This window comes from Prorops nasuta, unplaced genomic scaffold, assembly GCF_024137725.1.
Source record: "Prorops nasuta isolate Cenicafe-Biocafe unplaced genomic scaffold, Cenicafe_Pnas_1.2 PNAS00018, whole genome shotgun sequence".
Taxonomy (NCBI): Eukaryota; Metazoa; Arthropoda; class Insecta; order Hymenoptera; family Bethylidae; genus Prorops; species Prorops nasuta.
Window position 1 is genome coordinate 4648136 of NW_027116815.1, and position 21398 is coordinate 4669533.

Below are 21398 nucleotides of genomic sequence, written 5' to 3' on the forward strand. Positions count from 1 at the left end.
CTCGTCTGTTTGTTGTTAACTTCAAACATGATTTGGAACATTTGGAAATTTTCGTGAAACACGGTACCAGACCAGAACTTCTGGTTTTCCCGCTCCCGCTGTCGAGGAAAGCTCAGGCTCCTCGTTCAAAATTCTCCGTAGAAGATTCGTCAAATTATAAAATTAATAAAAATGCGTGAAATCGTACATATTCAAGCAGGACAATGTGGAAATCAGATAGGTACCAAGGTTAGTATAAAAATCTCCATTACAATAATATGGCACTTTATCGATATAGCGATCACACTTTCAAAGCTGAATCAGTGCTTCGGTGTAAATTAATTAAATAACGTATCCCTTAATTATGCAAACAGGATATATTTTTAAAATTAATTTTATTGTCCTTAGCAAACGTAAGACAAATAAATCAACCTGTTTTAATATTTTTTAAATCGATCGACAGAGATTCATACAGTATAATTAATAAAAAATCAGGGTGCTTGATGATTTTAATTGAGACCATTTGTATGATTTGGCAGTTCTGGGAGGTAATATCCGACGAGCATGGAATCGACTGTACTGGGAAATACAAAGGTGACTCGGACCTCCAACTGGAAAGGATCAACGTTTACTATAGTGAAGCGGATGAGAAGAAATATGTCCCCCGAGCAATCTTGGTCGACATGGAACCAGGGACGATGGATGCTGCACGTTCTAGTCCGTTCGGTCAACTTTTTAGGCCAGACAATTTTGTGTTCGGCCAATCAGGAGCTGGAAATAACTGGGCGAAGGGTTACTACACCGAAGGGGCGGAATTGATTGATTCCGTTCTCGAGGTGGTGCGAAAGGAATGCGAAAACTCCGATTGTCTTCAAGGATTCCAGCTGACTCACTCGTTGGGAGGAGGAACTGGCTCGGGAATGGGTACTCTGTTAATATCGAAAATCCGGGATGAGTACCCGGACAGGATAATCTCCACTTATTCCGTTGTACCATCGCCAAAAGTTTCGGACACCGTGGTGGAGCCTTACAACGCAGTTTTATCGATCGATCCTTTGGCCTTTTACACGGATCAAGTGTACTGTATCGACAATGAAGCCCTCTACGATATTTGTTTTAGAACTCTCAAACTCAAGACTCCCACTTACGGAGATCTTAATCATTTGGTGTCCGATACCATGTCCGGGGTCACCACTTGTCTAAGGTTCCCTGGCCAATTGAATGCTGACTTGAGGAAGCTCACTGTCAATATGGTACCATTCCCTAGGCTGCACTTCTTCATGCCTGCTTACGCTCCTCTCACATCCAGGTTAGACATTTATTCTTCGTCTTTGTTCAATTCTGTAAAATTAACCCCACATCCACCTGATATCATAAATATTTCATATATTTGTTTTTCAGGGAGAGCCTCCAGTACAGGGTGTTATCGGTACCAGACTTAATACAACAAGTGTTCGATGCAAAGAACATGATGGCTGCCTGCGACCCGAAACATGGAAGATATTTGACCGTAGCCACTGTGTTCAGAGGTAAAATGTCCATGAGAGAGGTGGATGAGCAGATGTTGAATATTCAGAATAAGAACAGTGCGGATTTCGTCGAGTGGATCCCGAACAATGTCAAGACAGCTGTTTGTGATATTCCGCCACGCGGAGTGGGTATGTCAGCTACCTTCATCGGTAACTCCACGGCTATTCAAGATCTGTTCAAGAGAATTACCGGACAATTCTCAGCCATGTTCAGGAGAAAAGCTTTCCTGCATTGGTACACCGGAGAAGGAATGGACGAGATGGACTTTAACCAGGCCGAGTCTGATGCTCTCGATTTAATCTCAACCTACCAACAGTATCAGGAAGCCAAGATAGACGATGACTTCGAATACGAGCAGGTCGAAGAATTGGAAGTGTAACTTTGAAACGCAGTACAAAAAAAATGTAGCAACTTTGAACTACGATTTTGAGAGCAAAAATATTCCCAATTGATATCGAAGAGATTGCAATTTTATCATCAGCAGGGAGCAAAAACAATACCTATCACCAAAAAAATCGAAAAATCATACGTGCCGTGTTTAGAAATCATCGTTTTTGACTAATTTTACGAATTCTTCGCATTTTTTAGTCATCAAACAGTTTAAATTTTGTTTTATCACTCGTATACGACTTTCATAGACCTGTACAATTTTTGTCGAACGTCAAATAAACATACCGTTTCACTGCCCGTAAATTATTTCCGATTTGTTTCTCTCTGGTTTACTATAATTAATAAGCAAAAAGTAAGATAAGAGATTCAATGGCATCTGTCATAGGATTAAAATTGAACGAATCTCCATCATAGAATTTGTCTAGATCAATTTATGCTATATCGAAGCCAGCAGGTTTCCTTCGAACTGTAATAACGATTCGGAAGTCATTGCATAATTATTGTCAATGCGCAATTATAAAGTTAACATTCAGCATTGCCGGATTACGATGATTTTCTGGCGGTATAATTGGTGGATTTCGTGATGCAGTGCAGTTGCAAGTATCAGCTGAAAAAGCCTCTTACTTAAGCTGGATGAGTAACGAGGCAAGTAGCAACGAGTGAAGTGAATAGTTGTGCTCGACACGCTATCGAACTGTTGTGTGTCCTTCTGACCAACCGGGATTGATGAAGCCAAGACCTTGGCAAAAATTGGCGATCACGCATTATCTCGTTGGACACCCGAGGACAAATACTTTAACATTGCGTATCGTAGCGAATCACGGATTGTTGTGCCCTATTTGCTCGGTTTGGTTCATTTGGTTCACTCGCCCTTTCATCGTTGTCTCGCAACAAAAATATTTTTCTTCGTCTTCAAAATTAAAATATATTTTAAACAACAATAGGCTTTTAACTTTTACCGAATTTATGAAAGTATCTCTGATAAATTGATCGAGGTTCTTTGAAAATAATGGCACGAGAAAACAGAAGAAAATTTATTCGCGACAAAACTTAACCCTAACTGCAAAAATTGATGGTAGCTTTTAACCAAAAAATAATATGCAAGAAAAAATGAAATAAATATAAAAAAAATATTTACTTCGGGATATAAATTTTCTGTGCAATTTAATACGAGACTATTCTTAACGATTGCTATGAGAGAGATTATTCAAATACAGATTGGAGGATGTGGAAATCGCATAGGATTACGAGTAAGTCCATTTCTAATAGATTGGAAATAATAATTTTAAATTTATAAAATTAATTCTTTTCAGTTTTGGGAGGTAATCGCATCCGAGCATTGTCTGAACGAATGTGGGAAAAGCACTGGTCGACTTCCTTTTCGTGCTCATCAAGCCAACATTTTTTTTGACCTAGGAGGTTGTTAACCCACAAATCTATAGTCCTGATAAATATTGCATTCACTAAAATCTCTTTCAAATCGACTTATCCTGTAGCGGACAAGACATTTTACCCCCGAGCAATCTTCGTCGATCAAGATGTAAAAATTTACGATGATGTAGCAGCAAATAATCTTGGTCACTTATTTCGTCCCGCGAATTTTGTCATTGATCCAGCCAACATCGGGAACAATTGGGCCAAGGGATTTTACACCGAGGGACGAGGATTAACTTCTCGTTGCTTGGACGTGGTCCGAAGAGAAAGCGAGAGATGCCACTTAGTTCAAGGTCAAAGGTCTTCATTAATAAAAAATAACACTCGCGTAACTTTCTCATATCGATTAGAACGCATCAACAGACTTTTACTCTTGATTAATTTCAATTGAAAAAACAGTTTAAGATTACACGTAGTTGACGTCTTGCGTTCTCACGAAGCAATTTATTTTATAACGATTGACGAATGGATTTAGGATAATGTTAATTTATTCGAGACGGCGAGGGTGTGTTTTGCATAGGAAAATTATCTTATTTCAGGAATGCAAATTGTGCATTCGATGGGAGGAGCGACTGGGGGAGGAATGGGCTCTTTGCTCCTAACGCATCTAAGGGAGGAATATCCTGATAGGATTTTAAGCTCAATTGCAATACTTCCACACTTTCCGGAGTCTTCGTCCACGGTTGAACCATACAATACCGTCTTGAGTTTGAAATTCCTCAAGGAACAAGCGGACCAGTGTTTCGTCATAGATAACCTCGCCTTGGATAACATTTGCACAAACATAAGAGGAAACCCACATGCCAGATACAATCAGAAAAATAATATGGTATCGGTCGCCATGTCTGGCTTCACCACTCACTTGAGATTTCCAGGTCCATTGAATTCTGATATGAGAACATTCGTTACCAATATGGTACCATTTCGTGGACTACACTTCTTTGTACCAGGATTCGTCTCTTTCGGTTACAAAAACTGGACGTTTCCTGAATTAGCCCAGAAGACGTTTACACCTGAAACTGACCTTGGAACTTACGACGTGAATAATAGCAAACATATTGCAGCAGCTGCCATTTTTAGAGGACCTATGAGCACAAACGTAACGTTATATTTTCTTGTTTATGCAGAATGTCATTTGTAAGTTTTTTAATTTTCGCTGTTATATACGTGAGATTGATTCGTTTAGGAACTGCTTCAAGAAATATCAAACATTGAGAAACTACATCGTCATCGTTTTACAAATGCTATTCCAGAGGGTGTAAGAGGAGTTATGTGTCCCAGTACCATTAAAGGTTTCCCCAAATCCATCACCACTGTATTGAACACTACAGGGATTCAACAAATGTTACAGAAATCTCATGAACAGTGTCGTAAGATGCTTCAACGTAAAGCATTTTTGCATTATTATTTAACGGAAGGAATGGAAATAGACCAGTTTCATGATTCGATAAGCACCTTAGAAGACTTGTTATATAATTATTCCCTTTTCGAAAAAGAACAATAAGAAACTAAAGTTAATTTAATGGATGATCAAAATTCTCAATAAAAAAATAAGAATAATACCATGGTTTTTAAATCATTGCTTTTATAAATTACAGTGTGCTTCGTACTGGTGAGATAATACATAAATTAATATTACACTAAACAAATTTCTATTCAAGCACTTTGGCCATTACAAAGGAACTGAAGCTTTTATATAAATCGATCAATCTTAACCACCTAAAGTTTCATTATCAATTAAAAATCAAAGCCATAGAAAAGTAGAAAATTTGTTTAACGCACAGCAGTCTTAATTTTTCATTTATTATTTTTAATAATGACTCTTTATCAAACGGTCATTCTCTTCTGCACCTAAATTCTCTTCGAGTTCAAATCCGCAAGGTTTACATACGTATTCGTATAAATCCTCTCTAATCTAACGTTCCTTGAAAACTTTAAACTCTAGTACCCTAAGAATTTATAGCGACAGAACATTTGAATAGTTTCGCAGGAGAAATTGCTTGCTAATCTTCAATCAGGCACACGTTGGAAAAACTGCGGTTGCGAATATTGTTGCAAGCGGACGAAAGAAAAGTCGAGGGTTAATCGATTATTCCTGCTCACAAGTTTCAAAGTCATCGGGGCAATCTTCAGCTTCGAAGTCCTCCTCTGCAGTTGCTTCCTGGTACTGTTGATACTCCGAGACCAGGTCGTTCATGTTGGATTCTGCCTCGGTGAATTCCATCTCGTCCATTCCCTCACCTGTGTACCAATGCAGAAAAGCTTTTCTCCTGAACATGGCTGTGAATTGCTCGGAAATTCTCTTGAACAGCTCCTGAATCGCCGTTGTGTTTCCAATGAAAGTCGAGGACATCTTTAGTCCCTTCGGTGGGATATCGCAAACCGCTGTCTTCACGTTATTTGGAATCCACTCGACGAAATACGAGCTGTTTTTATTCTGAACATTTAGCATCTGTTCGTCGACCTCCTTCATGGACATCCTACCACGGAACACTGCAGCTACCGTCAAATATCGTCCATGCCTCGGATCGCAAGCGGCCATCATGTTCTTCGCATCGAACATTTGTTGAGTGAGTTCCGGTACCGAAAGAGCAGAGTACTGTTGCATGGATCTGCAATTTATCATTAAATTCGTTTTAGTTTCTAACATATAGTATACTTTGGGATAAATTCGATAAGAATAACGATCACCTTGAAGTCAAAGGAGCGAATCCAGGCATAAAGAAGTGCAATCTAGGGAACGGTACCATATTAACAGCTAACTTTCTGAGATCAGCGTTCAGCTGTCCAGGAAATCTTAAGCAGGTTGTTACGCCGGACATTGTTAACGATACCAAATGATTGAGATCTCCATAGCTGGGGTTGGAGACCTTCAGGGTTCTGAAGCAAATATCATAAAGAGCTTCGTTGTCGATGCAATAAGTCTCATCCGTGTTCTCCACCAACTGGTGAACGGACAGTGTAGCGTTGTATGGCTCAACTACGGTATCCGAGACTTTCGGCGATGGCATTACGGAATAAGTGTTCATTATCCTATCAGGATACTCCTCTCGGATTTTTGAGATTAGCAATGTGCCCATGCCGGATCCGGTACCACCTCCCAAAGAGTGAGTTAGTTGGAAGCCTTGGAGACAGTCGCAGTTCTCGCATTCTTTTCGCACTACATCCAGAACCGAATCGACCAATTCTGCACCTTCGGTGTAATGACCTTTGGCCCAGTTGTTTCCTGCCCCGGATTGGCCGAAAACGAAGTTGTCGGGTCTGAAAAGTTTTCCATATGCACCGGAACGTACCGCATCCATGGTTCCTGGTTCCAGGTCCAAGAGGATGGCTCGTGGTACGTATTTCCCGCCATCCGTCGACGTGGCCACTGAAAACAGAGGAAGAATTTATCCATGCGTCAAGGACAAGCATTATTATTCCGTAGAATACACCTTCGATTTGGCAATCACCGCCGGAAATACCTGTACGAGAGCCGATGCCTGCAAATCATTCCAGATGAGTATACATGTGCACACACGAGTACACACGAATGATTTGATTAAAAAATAAGTTATACGGATCTAGCTTCTTACAAATTTAAATAACGATACAATTTTTGCATAAGAAACTTTAGACTTTACACAATTTATCATTGGTTATTTTGAGAAACAAAAATGGTTTTATAGTACTTTGAAAATTAAAAGATTATTTATTGTATCGCTTATATTGACTTCGGACGAATCTACTCGATGTGCTATTTAAGCAAGAGTTTTACAAATAAAGAATATAAAAGTGTGTTTTTTTGCAGATTTTTAGGGTCAGTTTGGTTTCGAGGCCAAAAGGAAATAAGTGCATTTAAAGTACGTAGAAGCGAAGCTAAAATGTGTAGGTCCTGTCTGAGGGTGCAAGACGAGGGTTATTTCGGTCTTATGCGCTACCAGTTGTTCTCTCGTTTCCTTTTCTTCACCTCGTTCCTCGTTTAGGCTCAGTAGTAGCTTTTCTCCCCTTTTGTCCCTGCTATTTTCGATCCCTCGACGACCGAATGGAACATTTGGACTTCCAACGAGTTTACTCGACCAAAACAGCCAATTGGCACAGATAAGCCAATTTGCAAAGAAACAAAAAATCCAACTATTCAAGAATTTCTTTCTAAGCCATTGTATTCCGTACAGTGAATAAATAAAGAAAATTGCAATTATATTGCTCTAGTCGAGTCATTAAAATCACATAATTAAGTACATGCGGGTAATTTTTCTTTTATCATTTTCAACGAGGTGCGGGAAGCATTGAACTTATATATTTTCACATTATTTAACCTTACCGGAAGCTTCGTTGTAATAAACGGAAATTCGTTCTAGCTGCAAATCACTGTCACCACGATAAATCCCAGTATGGTCTATTCCATGTTCCTCCGATATCACCTCCCAGAACTAGAAAAACATTGCATCAATTAATTGACCATTTCATCAAAGCAATAACGTTAGAATCATTGACTTTGAAAGAAAATTTCATGGAAACAAAAAAAAAGTAAACTGACAAAGCGTGATTAGTTGAGTGAAACTGATTGGAAGGGGAAGATATGAAGCGATTTTTTTTCAACTACTAATATACACGCTTGACCGAGACCGACTCCTCGAATTTTTCCGGCCTGAAAATAATTTACCGTTCCTCGGTCGAGGTTGTTTTCCGCATGAAGGAGTTTAACGATCGGTGGTACCGCGAACGAAACCTTTGTCAGAGAGCCGGATCGCTTTGCAGATAGAAGTGCATTCCGCTCTCGGCGAGCAGTGCAACTTTCAAACGTACTCCTCCCTTTTTCCTCTTTCTCTCTCGTTCATGCGAAAATTCTCGAATAAAAACTAACCAAACCGCAGAGTCTAATTTCACGCGGCTCTTCGTCCACGCGTGCACAGTCTTTCAAACTTATATTATACGTATATCACGGAGGAACGAAAGATTCCGAAAAATTGGAAAATTTCACGATGGATTAATCACGATGAGATACATGCAGGAAATCTGTGAGGAAGCATCGGGGATAAGGATAACGCGTACAAAAACCAAAAATAGTAATGGCCAAATTTAACGCGGCCTGTGCCCCCTGGCTCGTGTCCACCTTCCCTCCAGCATTTCTCTCCATTTGTCTTGTCTTTCCTATTTTCTCTCGTTTATTAATAGCGATCCAGACCAGCTCGTATCGCCGCAAAACGTGCCCTACGAACGCTCTATGCACCGATGCACTCCTCCCATTTCACGCCAAGATAGAGAGCTCGCCAAATTTTCGTCCCGGAAGTCCTGCTAATTTTCAATTAACGCCAGAGCCCCTAATGAGCCACCATTGGATCCGCGTTATGCTCTAATATAGCAATTAGCATCCAGGATCGTTCTTTCCATTCGATCGACTCACGCATCGATCGAGCAACGGATAAATTGGCGAAATTAATAGCGGCATGAATTTAATTCGCAAGTTGACGCAGAGTTGAATTTGCCACTAGAATATTGCAGTGTGAGTTGTGACTATCGCGCTTTTAATCGTCGCGTGCGTTTCCTGCAAATCAGCTGGCTTGTTTAGCCGCTCGTCTGGATGGTAATTACCGAGCAACTTAATTTTATTCGTCAGCTCGAACTAGTGGAAGCGGGCTTTCGCACTGAGTCACGATAAGAAATTTACTCATTCCGTTCGTTAACTCGGGCCGAGCGAGTACCGAGCGTGGAGCCTCTCTTGGCTCTTTAACTTCAACTCCACGTGATTATTTTCTCAAGAACCTACGTTCTTCGCTAACCTCACGTTCTGCGACTCCTACTTTTTTATTACATTCTTGGCGGTTTCTCAAAAAACCAATCCCACTCCAGCGTTTTATATTTATAAACGCTACTCCGCATGTACTACTCCCTTTTCATTTCCAACTCTTTACAATGTTGTATGCTAAATTAATTTTACTCCTACTTTCATTCATATATTATATTTTGCAAATATTTCTTATTTTTTTTATCCTCGTAAAGTTTTTCTTCTTCAGTTCCATCTTTATTGTCTAGTGGGTCTAGTTGATTGATAATTCTGTTTGTTTATATTATAGTAACAATCCTACAGATATCGAACAATTCACGTGTTTCGCGATTGATACTAATAATTGCTTTATTGTCAATTGTTCGATCGAATATATTATTCACTGACTTTTAAAGCATCGTAAAAGAAATCACCGAGCTGTTTAATGTTCAAAGATGATATTTGAAGAAGAGTTATGACTTTTTTATATCCCCAATAATATAACTGTATATATACGAAATGCGTCATGTTACGATTTCTCGAGAAACATGAACCGCCCCACTGATAATACTTCGGATATTTGATAACAATAATTACGTTTATACTGTATAAGAATCACTGTCACGGCACGATGGCGAAGCAAAGAAATTATTTACTCGAAGAAAAAAGACTCGCGAATGTTTAGAAAATAAGAAAGGATACCAGTGTTTGGAGAACGTTTCAATTATTTTCGTGTGGTTGCAGAAACAGAGCTAAGCGGTTCTTTTGTAGGATAAACAGATGACAAGGTACGTACTGAAAAAGGAAAAAAATCATCTTGGGCTTTAACGTAAAACAGATGTCAGGGGACTCTGACACTGTTAGCAGTCCTTTTTCTTCGTTTCTCTCTTCTCGTTTATTAATTCGAACTATTCTACTCGATACTTGGATCCCGAGGTTAAATCAGACGTTGCCCAGTCAGGCCAGTCTCTTATGAATTCCATTCCATCAATGCAGCGTATTCTTTAATCTGATTAGAGCTAGCAGACGGACCACGACGACGAAACGTGAATCAGTATAAATTAAAACACTCGGCTTGGAAATTAAAACTTAAAGATTGTTTCGGGTAGTAACTGCAGTAGATGTATATATATATATATATATATATATATATATATACTATGAAGAAAATTATTGTACATTTTCAATAATAAAGCTCGTGTTTCGAGAACAAACCTTCGACCATTCTCACTATTAATCATCGAGCGTTAAACAACGTCGACAAATCCAATAGCTAAATCAATATTTGCTCCAATAATCGAAGCAATAGCCTTTCATGCTAATATTACACTAACGGTACCACATTGCGGCTTTATTGTACGAAGCTTTCGCTGAAACCACACGAATCAGAGCGTATAATTATTGAACGAAGTAAATTTGCCAGATGTTCGATAATTTATGCACCACTAAATTGAAATCCTCCAGGTTTTACACGAAGGACTATATGATCGCGTTGATAACAAGGTGATAAGACGGAGGAGTATTTTCAATGAAAAATTGGGACTATTGAACGATGCCTACCTTAGCTCCAATCTGGTTACCACATTGTCCAGCTTGCAGATGCACGATCTCCCTCATTGCGCAGGCCGGATTTAAAAAAATATGCAAACTCTTCTCGAAAAGTCAGAATAAAAACACTTATGGGGAGAGGTGAATTTTTGTGTATATCGAAGTGCGCGTGTGGTACTTTTCGCGTTGGATGGATACTGGAGTACGTGGGTCAATGGATGTGGGTTTGTACAAAAATGTTAGATGAGCCAGTGCGTGCAACTAGAACGAGTGCAAGAGTGCGAATGGCTGATCGGTTGATGGCTCATACCCGTGGCACCCGTGTGACTCGTGCCGGAATCCTAGGACTCGGCTCGGGAGTTCGTAGGGACGTCAAAGGAGGGTTTACGAAGATGAAAGGGTGGGAAGAGATAATGCTGGAAGCCTAACTAAGAGGGGGCGAAGCCTCTCACGCGTTGTCCCCGATGCAATTAACTCTTTTTCCCTATTTTATTACCAGTTCGACGTTTCTCGCTCGTTCCATATTCTCATCGAAAAATTTACTCCGGTGAAACATTATTCTTATGGTTCTTTTTAGTTCTACTCTTTCTGCAAAAACTCAGAAATAAACGACTGTTCGAAGGCTGGTGAAAATCTTGCTGGAAGTACGAGATTAAAAACGAGGTCTAATTTTTATTTTTTTTTTTTTTTGTTTAACAGCTGTGTAGTGCAAATTAAGAGTCGAATCTGGATTTTGTTTTTGGAGAAAATGTTTTATGTCTTGCGGATATACTTTTATCGAAGCATATGGTCCTCGTGAATTTTGTATGGTAAATGCGTATAAATTTATATTCGGTCTCGCCCGAATGGAGAAGCCGAGAATACGTGGGGCAAGGCGACTCAGCCGGAAGTTTTGCTCGGTGACTTTAGAATAGACTCACCGGAAGTGTAACGCGAGTCAGAATTTTTTCCATACAATCTCTTTTTACTTGTATAACATGCAAAAGTATCTATTACGCGTTACGTTCATTTTTCTGTTCTAGAATATAAAATGACATTGAAAGATATACCGATTTGATGCTTGAGGGGAATTTTAAACGTCATCAGTGACATTTTCGTCAATTGCGAAAAATTTTCGAAAAATTTAAGTGCATTAATTTCTTTATTTTGTTGCGCAGCTGTAATTGTTATACAATTTTTGTAATGAAAAGCTGCCGATAGATTTTATTTGAAATATTATACTTCATTAAATTTTTTAATTACTTTTAAGATTGTAATATTAATTGATAAAAACTTTTATGTTCCTATTACTATAAGCCCTTTTAATTTTTACCCTTGAATCTTAAAATTATTCTTATCGACTGAGCTTGTAGAAACCTGAAATGTCGGAAGAGCCGTGTTTTAAAATAGAGCTGCCATCTATGCGTGAATTTTTGTAACTGGTAGTACATTCCGAATTATATCGTACCAATTAAATGCTTAAATTGTGTAATAAACATGATGATGATAAGCTTTATATTCTATGCAATTCATATGTAATTCAGAATGTAGTTTAAAGCTACACACGGAGATCCATTCGAAATTTAATTTTTTGTCAATAATTTTACATATAATTATTCTTAATTGAATCCAAGACAGTAAAGTACGAAAATACGAAGAAATTGGACAAAAGTAATGTTGAAATAATAAAATGAAAAGCAACGTAAATTATTTTAATGAATGATTTAATACATCGTAAATTATTATCCGAATTATATCAAATTATATCAACGTATAAAAATGACAAACGACGTATATGAAAGAAGTGTACAAAATATATAATTACATTCGATAATAATTTATTCAAAGATGGGCGACAGCCGCATTGCGCGATTATACACAGAATGGCTAATAGACGCGTAATTAGTAATGGAAGGATGAAGATGAATTGAAAGATAGACGATAGCAATAGCTTTTAATTTCCAGTATCAAGTATTTCTTTGACAAAGTGTACGTCCATTTTAGGAAATGAAAAGGGACTAAAGAAAGAGGAAGAGAGAACAGTCCGTATAAAACAAGTAAAAAAAGGCAGATGGGAACGTAGATGTTAAGAAGCGAGGGGTTCGGTGCTCGGGGATGAGGTGGTGTTCCTAGTTTTCGTCGACATCGGCTTCTTGTTCCTCGTCGAACTCTGCGTCCTCATCTGCGGTAGCCTCCTGGTATTGCTGGTATTCGGAGACCAGATCGTTCATGTTGGATTCAGCTTCGGTGAATTCCATCTCATCCATACCCTCACCAGTGTACCAATGCAAGAAAGCCTTTCTCCTGAACATAGCAGTGAATTGTTCGGAAATTCTCTTGAACAATTCTTGGATGGCGGTGGAGTTGCCGATGAAGGTAGCGGACATTTTAAGTCCACGTGGTGGTATGTCACAAACGGCTGTCTTGACATTGTTCGGGATCCATTCGACGAAGTACGAGCTGTTCTTGTTCTGGATATTAAGCATTTGCTCATCGACTTCCTTCATAGACATCCTTCCACGGAAGATGGCTGCTACTGTCAGGTACCTTCCATGTCGTGGATCGCAAGCAGCCATCATATTCTTAGCATCGAACATCTGTTGTGTTAGCTCTGGTACGCTGAGTGCTCTGTATTGCTGGCTGCCACGGGATGTGAGTGGTGCGAAACCTGGCATGAAGAAGTGAAGACGGGGGAATGGTACCATGTTGACGGCGAGTTTCCTGAGATCAGCGTTCAGCTGACCAGGGAACCTCAAGCAGGTGGTTACTCCTGACATCGTTAGAGAGACCAAGTGGTTCAAGTCACCGTATGTGGGTGTGGATAGTTTCAAGGTACGGAAGCAAATGTCATAAAGAGCTTCGTTATCGATACAGTATGTTTCATCTGTGTTTTCTACCAATTGGTGAACAGATAAGGTGGCGTTGTAAGGTTCTACAACAGTGTCAGATACTTTTGGCGATGGTACAACTGAGTATGTGTTCATGATTCTGTCGGGGTATTCCTCTCGTATTTTAGAGATGAGAAGGGTACCCATGCCGGATCCGGTACCACCTCCCAACGAGTGAGTTAGCTGGAATCCTTGAAGACAGTCACAGCTCTCGGCTTCTTTCCTCACGACATCCAGGACAGAGTCGACCAACTCTGCTCCTTCTGTGTAATGTCCCTTAGCCCAATTGTTTCCGGCTCCCGACTGACCAAAGACAAAGTTGTCTGGTCTGAATATTTGTCCGAAAGGTCCAGACCTAACGGAGTCCATGGTTCCTGGCTCCAAATCGACCAGGATTGCTCTGGGCACGTATTTTCCGCCAGAGGCTTCATTGTAGTACACGTTGATTCTTTCCAGTTGAAGGTCGGAATCTCCGTGATACGTTCCAGTGGGGTCAATGCCATGTTCGTCACTGATTATTTCCCAAAACTGCAAAATAAAAAACAAACATTAGTTTCATCATAAAAATGTAACTACGCATTTATAATAGTAAAGTACAGAACTGCAACAATTCTTTTTCATATATTAACACGACATTCATCTCATAAAACAGCTTTCATCTCATGATTTATAAGCTTCGCTCGTTTAATTCACTCTATAAGTCCATCAATTAAACTCCTCAACAATGTGTTAAGAAAACAACAATTCCACACGGATGAGGGCTTTCGCTGCAATTACATTCGCATCCGGTCCCAGTTTTCTGCAATACCGACGGAAAAGTTCAACAACCTTAATATCCTACGCACTCCCAGTTAATGAATTTACGAACTTATCGAACATAAAAAAATGTGGTGATTTTCAATCAATTTATATTGAATAATCCTGAGTTCGTTAAATGAATATGGGCATGAATAGGATTAATTAGGGGCACAGCTAAGTTTCGTGATGGTCGGTCATGCCGATCGAAAGGAGGATTCATCAGAGCGCATCGGCGCAACTTGATGCAGCGATACGGCAGAATGAACCTTCCAAGCCAGAACGTTTCTCGTGTTTAAACTATAGGTAGTTCAAAGACCGTAGCCGTATTTCTGGTGATCGACATACAATCGTACGTGTATAAGAAATAAAGAGTACGCGGCAGACTCTTCCATCAACAACCCACTATCAATTACTCGATTTGATAAAAATTATTCTATCTACTGTCTATTAAACTTGGATTTAAAGAAATAGCAAGAAGAAAATAAGAATTTAAATGACTCGTCTGGACTTTGTCAAAGTTCAAACAAATGTTATCATAGGTCTGGGTTTTATTTGAACAGTCGCAAAGATTTACCACCGAAATAGGCCACATAAGATTAAAATCGAATTATTCAGCGATAAAAGCTCAACTGAATTTAAGTCTCCATATATGATCATAGCTGGTCGGAGAAGGTAAGCCCAGCCCTGCCTCCCACCAACCAAGTACATGTAGTAGCCACATATGAGTCACCAATGTCGTTACTATATATAGAGATGATGACCGTAAAACTGATATGGCAGCAAAATTAACATAAATCGACATTTTCAGTACATGATGGACCGCATTTAATAGATTTATCAAAGGACATCGCGAAAAATATACCTCTTCATCATAAAGAAATTTATTTTAAACAGTCCTATTGAGAACTATGTACGCCAATGTCGCACAATGATATTCGTTACACAACTACGGAAGATGATAAGTTCTATTTAGGGGCATGACATAACGCAACGATATCAGTTAAATAATTATGGGATTATTCGGGATGCACTAGCTAAAAATAAAGAGAAAATATTGAAAGGCCGAGATAACGGAGGTGAGCTGTTGAAAAACACTCTGGAACATCTGGCCTAGTCTTTGTGACCCCTCGAGCAGCTGCTTACGGTATCCTTACTTCAAACTCGTCTGTTATGGTCAAACGACAATGTGAAACAGAGTTTTATATCATAATATTTATTAGATCTAATGCTAGCAATAGAATGTTATTCCACGTTGTTTTTACTGTCTCGAACAATTAATCGATGTATGTTGTTAATTACAATCGAAACTGACGAGATTATGAAGTAGAAATTAAAGATTAGAGACCATTGACTGAAAGCTTAAAGCAGAGCGAGGTGAGAGATGAAAGAAAATGGCGACTTTTTCGCTTTATTTGGAAGTATTGTCGCGCCACGCAAGAGTTGCTATCCTTGGACTCGGAGATATCCCTGAATGGCCAAGTGTAACGATTGCACAACTCTGGCTACCTGATACAACAATCTACAAGATTTAACAAGTTATTGGAGAAAGAGCCTCAGCGTATTTCTATATTAAATTATTTTATTGGGATTGGAATGTTCTATCGAGAATGAAAGATAGACAGAAATTCCCAGTGCATTCTAAACGGTACATGAAGTTTGCCAGAAAAAGTATAGTCTAGTCGTAAACATAAATTTCTGTCGTTTTGCAAACGAATACGTGTTGGTAAACACGTTTGTTGGCCGCAGACTCTGCTTTTTTCTCGAGCGAACCTTTTGCTAATGACGTCATCAGCATAAAAAATCTAAGGTATCATACAGTCGCCTAGAGCCGAATATACCGGAGGACCGTAGTTGAAAAATGAGCTGTACGTCAGCAAGATTAACATTTCAATGAACGCCCACAAAATGAGGCAGTGGAAAGGATGCGAAAGTCTGAAAATGTGGACGCGCCTACACACAAGTGGCAGCTTGAACTCAATGAAAAAAAGAGAATGAGAAATCGCGATTGTGGAGAGAGAGGAAGATAGAGAGAGAAAGAGAGAGGTGGTGCGTGCGCAGCCGTTCGATGCCGTTGCCGCATCAACCGGTATTCCAACGCGGAAAGATAAGCCACACCCAGACCTCGTATTGCTAACTTGACACATTCTGCCGTTTTTTAAAACTATTCGTCACATGAAAAATACCCTCTCCCCCAATTACCCGACCCACCGAGTCTCCTCCTTTCGATCCAACAACGAAGGTCGATATCCCACACGACACGCATTACTCTTTTTGCATTCGAAACTCTCTATTATCGTCCTTCAATTTTAATTATTATAAAAAAACCTTTTTGATTACCTACAGAGTCACTAGAAACCGATTTTACAATTTTATCAATTATGCAAATTAAAATGGCTGACTTGACATCTTGAAGTTTCGAATACGAGAAAACCCTTTTTAAGCAAAGGGCAGATTTTTGGCGCTAGTATTATTTGCTAGATTCAAATGGCGTTCGAAGATGGCCGTCAACGATTTCGTTCGAATACGCGACGCTGCGACAAAAAAAACCGTTGGAACCGTTCGCCGGCCGGCGAATCGCTGTCGCCATGACAGGTTTTCGACCTGGCTAGCTTGCCATTTTTTTGCATTCCATGCCACATCTATCGTCTTCGCTAAATACGCCTGCTACAGTGGTACTCCGTTCCCAAGGCGCCAAACTATAACCGTCTTTTTTCCTAAAACGAACTCTGCTGAATAAAATGGCGTACGTGAACTCTTCTATTTTATGCTACTGCACTTTGCCCTAGCTCACGTTTAATAATGTTCCACATAGCCCCAGATACGATCAATGCTGGTGCAAATTGGTTACTAATGAAATCGATTTTCGTGTTCTAGAATAACAATGAGCTTCGAGAGAAGGATTTTAGGACAAAGAAGGAGCGGCGTCACCATCTCTCGTCCACGCGGCCTGAAACTTGCGAAAAATAATATTAATCCATAGACTCACCTTGGCTCCAATTTGGTTTCCGCACTGACCAGCTTGAATGTGGACGATTTCCCTCATATTGATGTTTGAACTTAGTTCAACCTCTGGAAAATTGTTATTGAACTGACGAGAATCACGCTAGTGCGACACGAGAGCACAGAAACGAATAGTAGCGGCAGCGACGTCCGTTACAGATTTTCAAGCCTTTGCTCGCTCTCGGGGGGAGTAAGGGGGATCTGGTCGCCGTGAGCTTCCGATTGGCCAACGCCTTCCCCACTATTCTCTTTTGCCAGAACCAGGCACTGTTGCCAGCTGTATCTCTATACTCTACCGAACATCACAATAATTCTCTACGCTTCTTCTCTACTGAATCCAATTTGAAATTTTTGAATATTGAAGTCTTTTTAGCGACATTTATCGATGTGCTTTTATCCGAAACCTTGTATGTTCTCATAAAATCAAACAATAAAATGTTATCTATGTGCTCTAAAGTAAGTATTTCATTGTTTTCACAGCCTCAGTATTTTTTATTTAATATCAACGAGACGACACTGAACTATATTACAAAAAGCACTGGAACAGTTCTGAATGGGTTTCTGGGTAAGGAATTAGTGATTTATGCAAGTTGCCTACGCAGATAGGTTAAATCTTCATCATCGACTTACTTTTTTAGTAGAAGATTTGCATTACACAAGGTTAAATTGGATACCTACGTGAAAAACGTATTTGCATTAACCGAATGTTATCCAATGTGCAGAGTAATTCTATATAATTTACGATTATTTTGAGAGATGGCAAAAAATGTATAACTTTAATAATGCTTTTTAAAAGATTACATGATTAAAGTTTCAGCAAATATTCATCAGAACTGAGTAGATAGACCAGGTGGTGTTTGCTACTTTAAATTAGCCACCCTTATTTACAGCTTGCATAAAAGCTACCCTGAAAAAGTAGCCCGTAAAGAGAAAGTCGATGCGTGACTCATTCGAGTAAGTATTTATACGCCCTAAAAAAAGGCTCTCTTACGATTAAAATTACCAGAAATAAATAATAATCGAATTATTTAACTTTAATCTCATTATAAACAGCTATTCACTATTCATACGTTTACTTTGTTGAAAATATGCATCGTACATTGTTGTTAAAGAGAAAAAAATGAATAATTAATATACAAGTTTAAAAACAAAGATTCGAGGTGAGTGAAAAAGGATTACATACATAGAGAGGACGTGCCAATTAAATAAGGATATGATTTTGGTAAGTTGCATAATGATATTTGGTGTTTACAATGTAGCCCTTTTACATGCCAGTGTACGTCTTTAGAATCACGTAAGAGTAAATGGAGAGGTAAGACAGGGTGGGTTACGCATTGCAACGTGTAGCCAGTCTTCTCACCGTTACCATGTATGGATCACTGGCTCTCCAAGCGAGAAGAAAAAATCACTCTTGACGGTGTGTAACGAGCTTATGTGTGTTCTCTGCTCACACACCACGACTAGCCTAATGTAGACAGATTACATTCTATCGGCGTGTAGGTAACGGTGCAATAACATCGATGAAGCTTAATGATTTGAAGATTATTGCTCGAGGAGGAGAATTATGCCTCAGTCGTGCCACTAAGCCTTTGCCCTGGTGTTCATGCTCCTTTCATCCAAGTGCTACTTAAAAGCAAGAGTTGAAAAATATTAAACAGAACCAAGATTCAATTTAAAACACTCTCACGTCTCATTTGAGAGCCATCAAAAATAAAATTTCAATAACACCAATGATGAAAATTATCAAAAAAATTCAAGAGATAGCGATATAATTGAAATTGCTCGAAAGCTCTTTATCTGTTTAGTATGGGCCTCTTGTTTACATTGCGTGTTATATTTTGTAAATAGTAGGTTCGATCTATCTTTCCTAGAAACAGTGACAACCCCGCATCGTACCTGACAATCGATTCTTGGTCCCGTCACTACTCCCTATACCCAAACAATTTGATTTCTTTGCAGCACTCGCTGAATCGTTCCTTCGATTCAGCACGACCGCTTTTTAACCGTGTCTCGACAATCAAATTAACTTTACAATTGGCGAACGCTGCAAATCTGTCTAATTGGATTAGATTAATTTTGCTGCAAATTCTGATGCCACAAATTAAATTGGTTAATTGTTTGATTTTTAGGCTAAAACTTGGAACATGGAAAGTGGAGATAGCGTCTGTTGATACAAAGGAGAAGAAAATTGCATTTGCAGCTTCATTGAACTCTTCCTGTAAAGAATTGCGTAATGCAAATCGGAACATGTCGCGAGAATGATAATCGAGGATACACGCTCGGCTTAATGCCCCATGTCTATTCTCCTCCGTTGGCTTTGCCATTAAACGACTTCGTAAGTATAAACGTTGGATGACATCACGTCCACTTTAAACAGACGTTCGGCACGTCTATACGAAAAAAGGCAACCGCCTTACTATTACCTACATGGACTATAAATTTCTATAATTGTCTGCTACACCTCCTCATGACGCACGAATCTCTTAAGTTAATTATTGCTAACCAACCTATACTAACTTTGGTATATACCACTGAAATTTCTCTTTTTGCCTCAAATCATTATATTGCTACAAATAACACCAATCGCTCGGGGCTAGTTCAAGCGTTCAATTTTTCAATTTCAAACAATTTATTTTTAAGGCCAGTGCTATAAAATTCGAGTTTTTTCCTTTTGCAGAAATACCTATCGTGTCGCTGTAAAGAATAAGTGGTTTTGGCACGCTATCAACAATTTCACGACTTTTATGACGATTCTTATCACTGTTAGCACAATGACTCATTCGAAATTTCTATCAGTCCCTTTGTAATTGAAAAAATTGCAAGTTTTCGTCCCTGGCAGTGGAAAAGGTGAGTCAGAGGTATCGACCGAAAGCACCCGCTTTGAAAGCACGCAGTATGTCGTGTACGAAACTGTAATACAAATATTCTATTTATACAAAGAACTGACAAAAATCAGTCTTATTATTTGAGCAATTTCTTGGTCCTCCTTAGAATTCTTATTAAGCTTGTAGAGATATTGGTCACTTTTTACCCTCATTTTGTTAAATGCATCAACAATTATTTACTCTTCACTGATTGTGACCACTGACCAGTGTGTGGATAATGATTGATGAGTCAGAAGAGTATGTGAACCTAGTGGATTGTTTCCTTATCAAAAAATATCACTCGATTCAACTAAACCATCGATTTCGCCTTTAGAATGTTCAAAAATTTACAAATCAATAGACTTGTTTTATACAAGCTTTTCACATTAATATTTTTTCAACAAACTGTTTTCAATTTAGTCTTAATCATTTATTCGTCATAAATCGAATTTGTAATATATCATATTTTTAAGCAAGTTTATAGTTTTATTTACTTACTCAATATATTAACTCATCTTTAAATTTCTAGAAAGATTAATTTTATTTCTGGTTAGGAGCATATAGCTGACCTTTCTAAAAGACTGTCGAGCAAGACGAGTCTTGCCCCGCCTGGTGTTTATTGATCCTAAGGATGTTGATGACGATGGATATGCTTAAACATTTCCGTGACTTCCAAACCAACCTCGTCAATAGAAATATATTCGAAAAGTTTGGTAGTAATCATCAAAGTAAGAATACTAGGAATTGGCGAGGAAAACTTGTACATTTAGTTGTAAGATAAAATTAGATAAAAAATGTTATTGACAAAAAAATTTCATGGAATTTCTGCTGGTGTTCGTCAATTTTAGAAACTTTATTTAATTAGTATGCTCTTGGGATATCTTGCGTTGACACAAAAATTGTTAGTAAACCGTGTGAAACCAAACAATTTTTTCACTTGCAGCCAGTACAGTCGATTCGTATCGAGGCCAAGATTTTGACACACGGCCACTTTCTCGAACGACCCAACGGAGAAGCGAGCCTGGATACTGGTGACAACACTGACAACATGCAAGTTGCCGTAAATGGCGTCGATCTCCACTCCAGGAGTCGACAGGATATTCGTGGTACTCTCCAAAAACACCAAACCATTTCCATACCACGTTGGAAATCCGACGCTGACTCATACTGCAGAGTCTCTGTAGAGTATTAAAAGTCGCAAAAACCAGAACCACATTTTTCAATCGGACAATTTCACGATGA

General features: G+C 39.0%; 4 protein-coding genes and 1 pseudogene across 11 annotated transcripts; 3 read left to right on the forward strand and 2 right to left on the reverse strand.

The window, feature by feature from the left end:
• The first annotated feature begins 90 nt into the window (after positions 1-90).
• LOC136780316 (tubulin beta-1 chain-like) lies at positions 91-2195 on the forward strand. The gene is made up of 3 exons (XM_066738611.1): positions 91-228; positions 519-1288; positions 1381-2195. Exons 1-3 carry the CDS (start codon positions 172-174, stop codon positions 1886-1888), a joined length of 1335 nt encoding a protein of 444 aa, XP_066594708.1. The 5' UTR covers positions 91-171; the 3' UTR covers positions 1889-2195.
• A 160-nt stretch (positions 2196-2355) lies between these two features.
• LOC136780317 (tubulin beta chain-like) lies at positions 2356-4930 on the forward strand. The gene is made up of 5 exons (XM_066738612.1): positions 2356-3149; positions 3213-3318; positions 3396-3626; positions 3873-4432; positions 4520-4930. Exons 1-5 carry the CDS (start codon positions 3093-3095, stop codon positions 4835-4837), a joined length of 1272 nt encoding a protein of 423 aa, XP_066594709.1. The 5' UTR covers positions 2356-3092; the 3' UTR covers positions 4838-4930.
• LOC136780315 (tubulin beta-3 chain) lies at positions 4899-12153 on the reverse strand. Its single transcript, XM_066738609.1, has 4 exons — positions 10640-12153; positions 7637-7745; positions 6025-6703; positions 4899-5945 (listed from the first exon to the last, which is right to left on the reverse strand). The coding sequence occupies exons 1-4, from the start codon at positions 10694-10696 to the stop codon at positions 5423-5425; spliced, it is 1368 nt and encodes a 455-aa protein (XP_066594706.1). The 5' UTR covers positions 10697-12153; the 3' UTR covers positions 4899-5422.
• On the forward strand, positions 9708-21348 carry LOC136780320 (uncharacterized). Of its 8 annotated transcripts, XR_010823747.1 has the most exons (6): positions 17599-17699; positions 17773-18246; positions 18346-19627; positions 19970-20139; positions 20711-20884; positions 21100-21226. XR_010823747.1 is itself a non-coding variant. In XM_066738617.1 (5 exons), the coding sequence occupies exons 4-5, from the start codon at positions 19526-19528 to the stop codon at positions 21346-21348; spliced, it is 351 nt and encodes a 116-aa protein (XP_066594714.1). In that variant the 5' UTR covers positions 17599-17699; positions 17773-18246; positions 18346-18709; positions 19422-19525. The 8 variants fall into 8 exon arrangements, 6 of the variants coding, with proteins under 6 accessions (XP_066594719.1, XP_066594714.1, XP_066594717.1 ...); XR_010823748.1 differs by lacking the exon at positions 20711-20884 and having other exon boundaries at positions 21100-21203; XM_066738617.1 differs by lacking the exons at positions 19970-20139; positions 20711-20884 and having other exon boundaries at positions 18346-18709; positions 19422-19627; positions 21100-21348.
• LOC136780314 (tubulin beta-1 chain-like) lies at positions 12423-17478 on the reverse strand (annotated as a pseudogene).
• Positions 21349-21398: the final 50 nt, after the last annotated feature.

Coding starts and splice junctions, on each gene's coding strand:
- LOC136780315 (XM_066738609.1), bottom strand. CDS start 10,696: ATGAGGGAGATCGTGCATCTGCAAGCTGGACAATGTGGTAACCAGATT. Junction 6,704..7,636: donor TTATTACAACGAAGCTTCCG/GTAAGGTTAAAT, acceptor CTCTGTTTTCAG/TGGCCACGTCGACGGATGGC. Junction 5,946..6,024: donor TTCGCTCCTTTGACTTCAAG/GTGATCGTTATT, acceptor GATAAATTGCAG/ATCCATGCAACAGTACTCTG.
- LOC136780317 (XM_066738612.1), top strand. CDS start 3,093: ATGAGAGAGATTATTCAAATACAGATTGGAGGATGTGGAAATCGCATA. Junction 3,150..3,212: donor GAAATCGCATAGGATTACGA/GTAAGTCCATTT, acceptor AATTCTTTTCAG/TTTTGGGAGGTAATCGCATC. Junction 3,627..3,872: donor GAGATGCCACTTAGTTCAAG/GTCAAAGGTCTT, acceptor ATCTTATTTCAG/GAATGCAAATTGTGCATTCG.
- LOC136780320 (XM_066738622.1), top strand. CDS start 19,526: ATGCAAATCGGAACATGTCGCGAGAATGATAATCGAGGATACACGCTC. Junction 19,628..21,099: donor CTTTGCCATTAAACGACTTC/GTAAGTATAAAC, acceptor TTTCACTTGCAG/CCAGTACAGTCGATTCGTAT.
- LOC136780316 (XM_066738611.1), top strand. CDS start 172: ATGCGTGAAATCGTACATATTCAAGCAGGACAATGTGGAAATCAGATA. Junction 229..518: donor GAAATCAGATAGGTACCAAG/GTTAGTATAAAA, acceptor ATGATTTGGCAG/TTCTGGGAGGTAATATCCGA. Junction 1,289..1,380: donor TACGCTCCTCTCACATCCAG/GTTAGACATTTA, acceptor TTTGTTTTTCAG/GGAGAGCCTCCAGTACAGGG.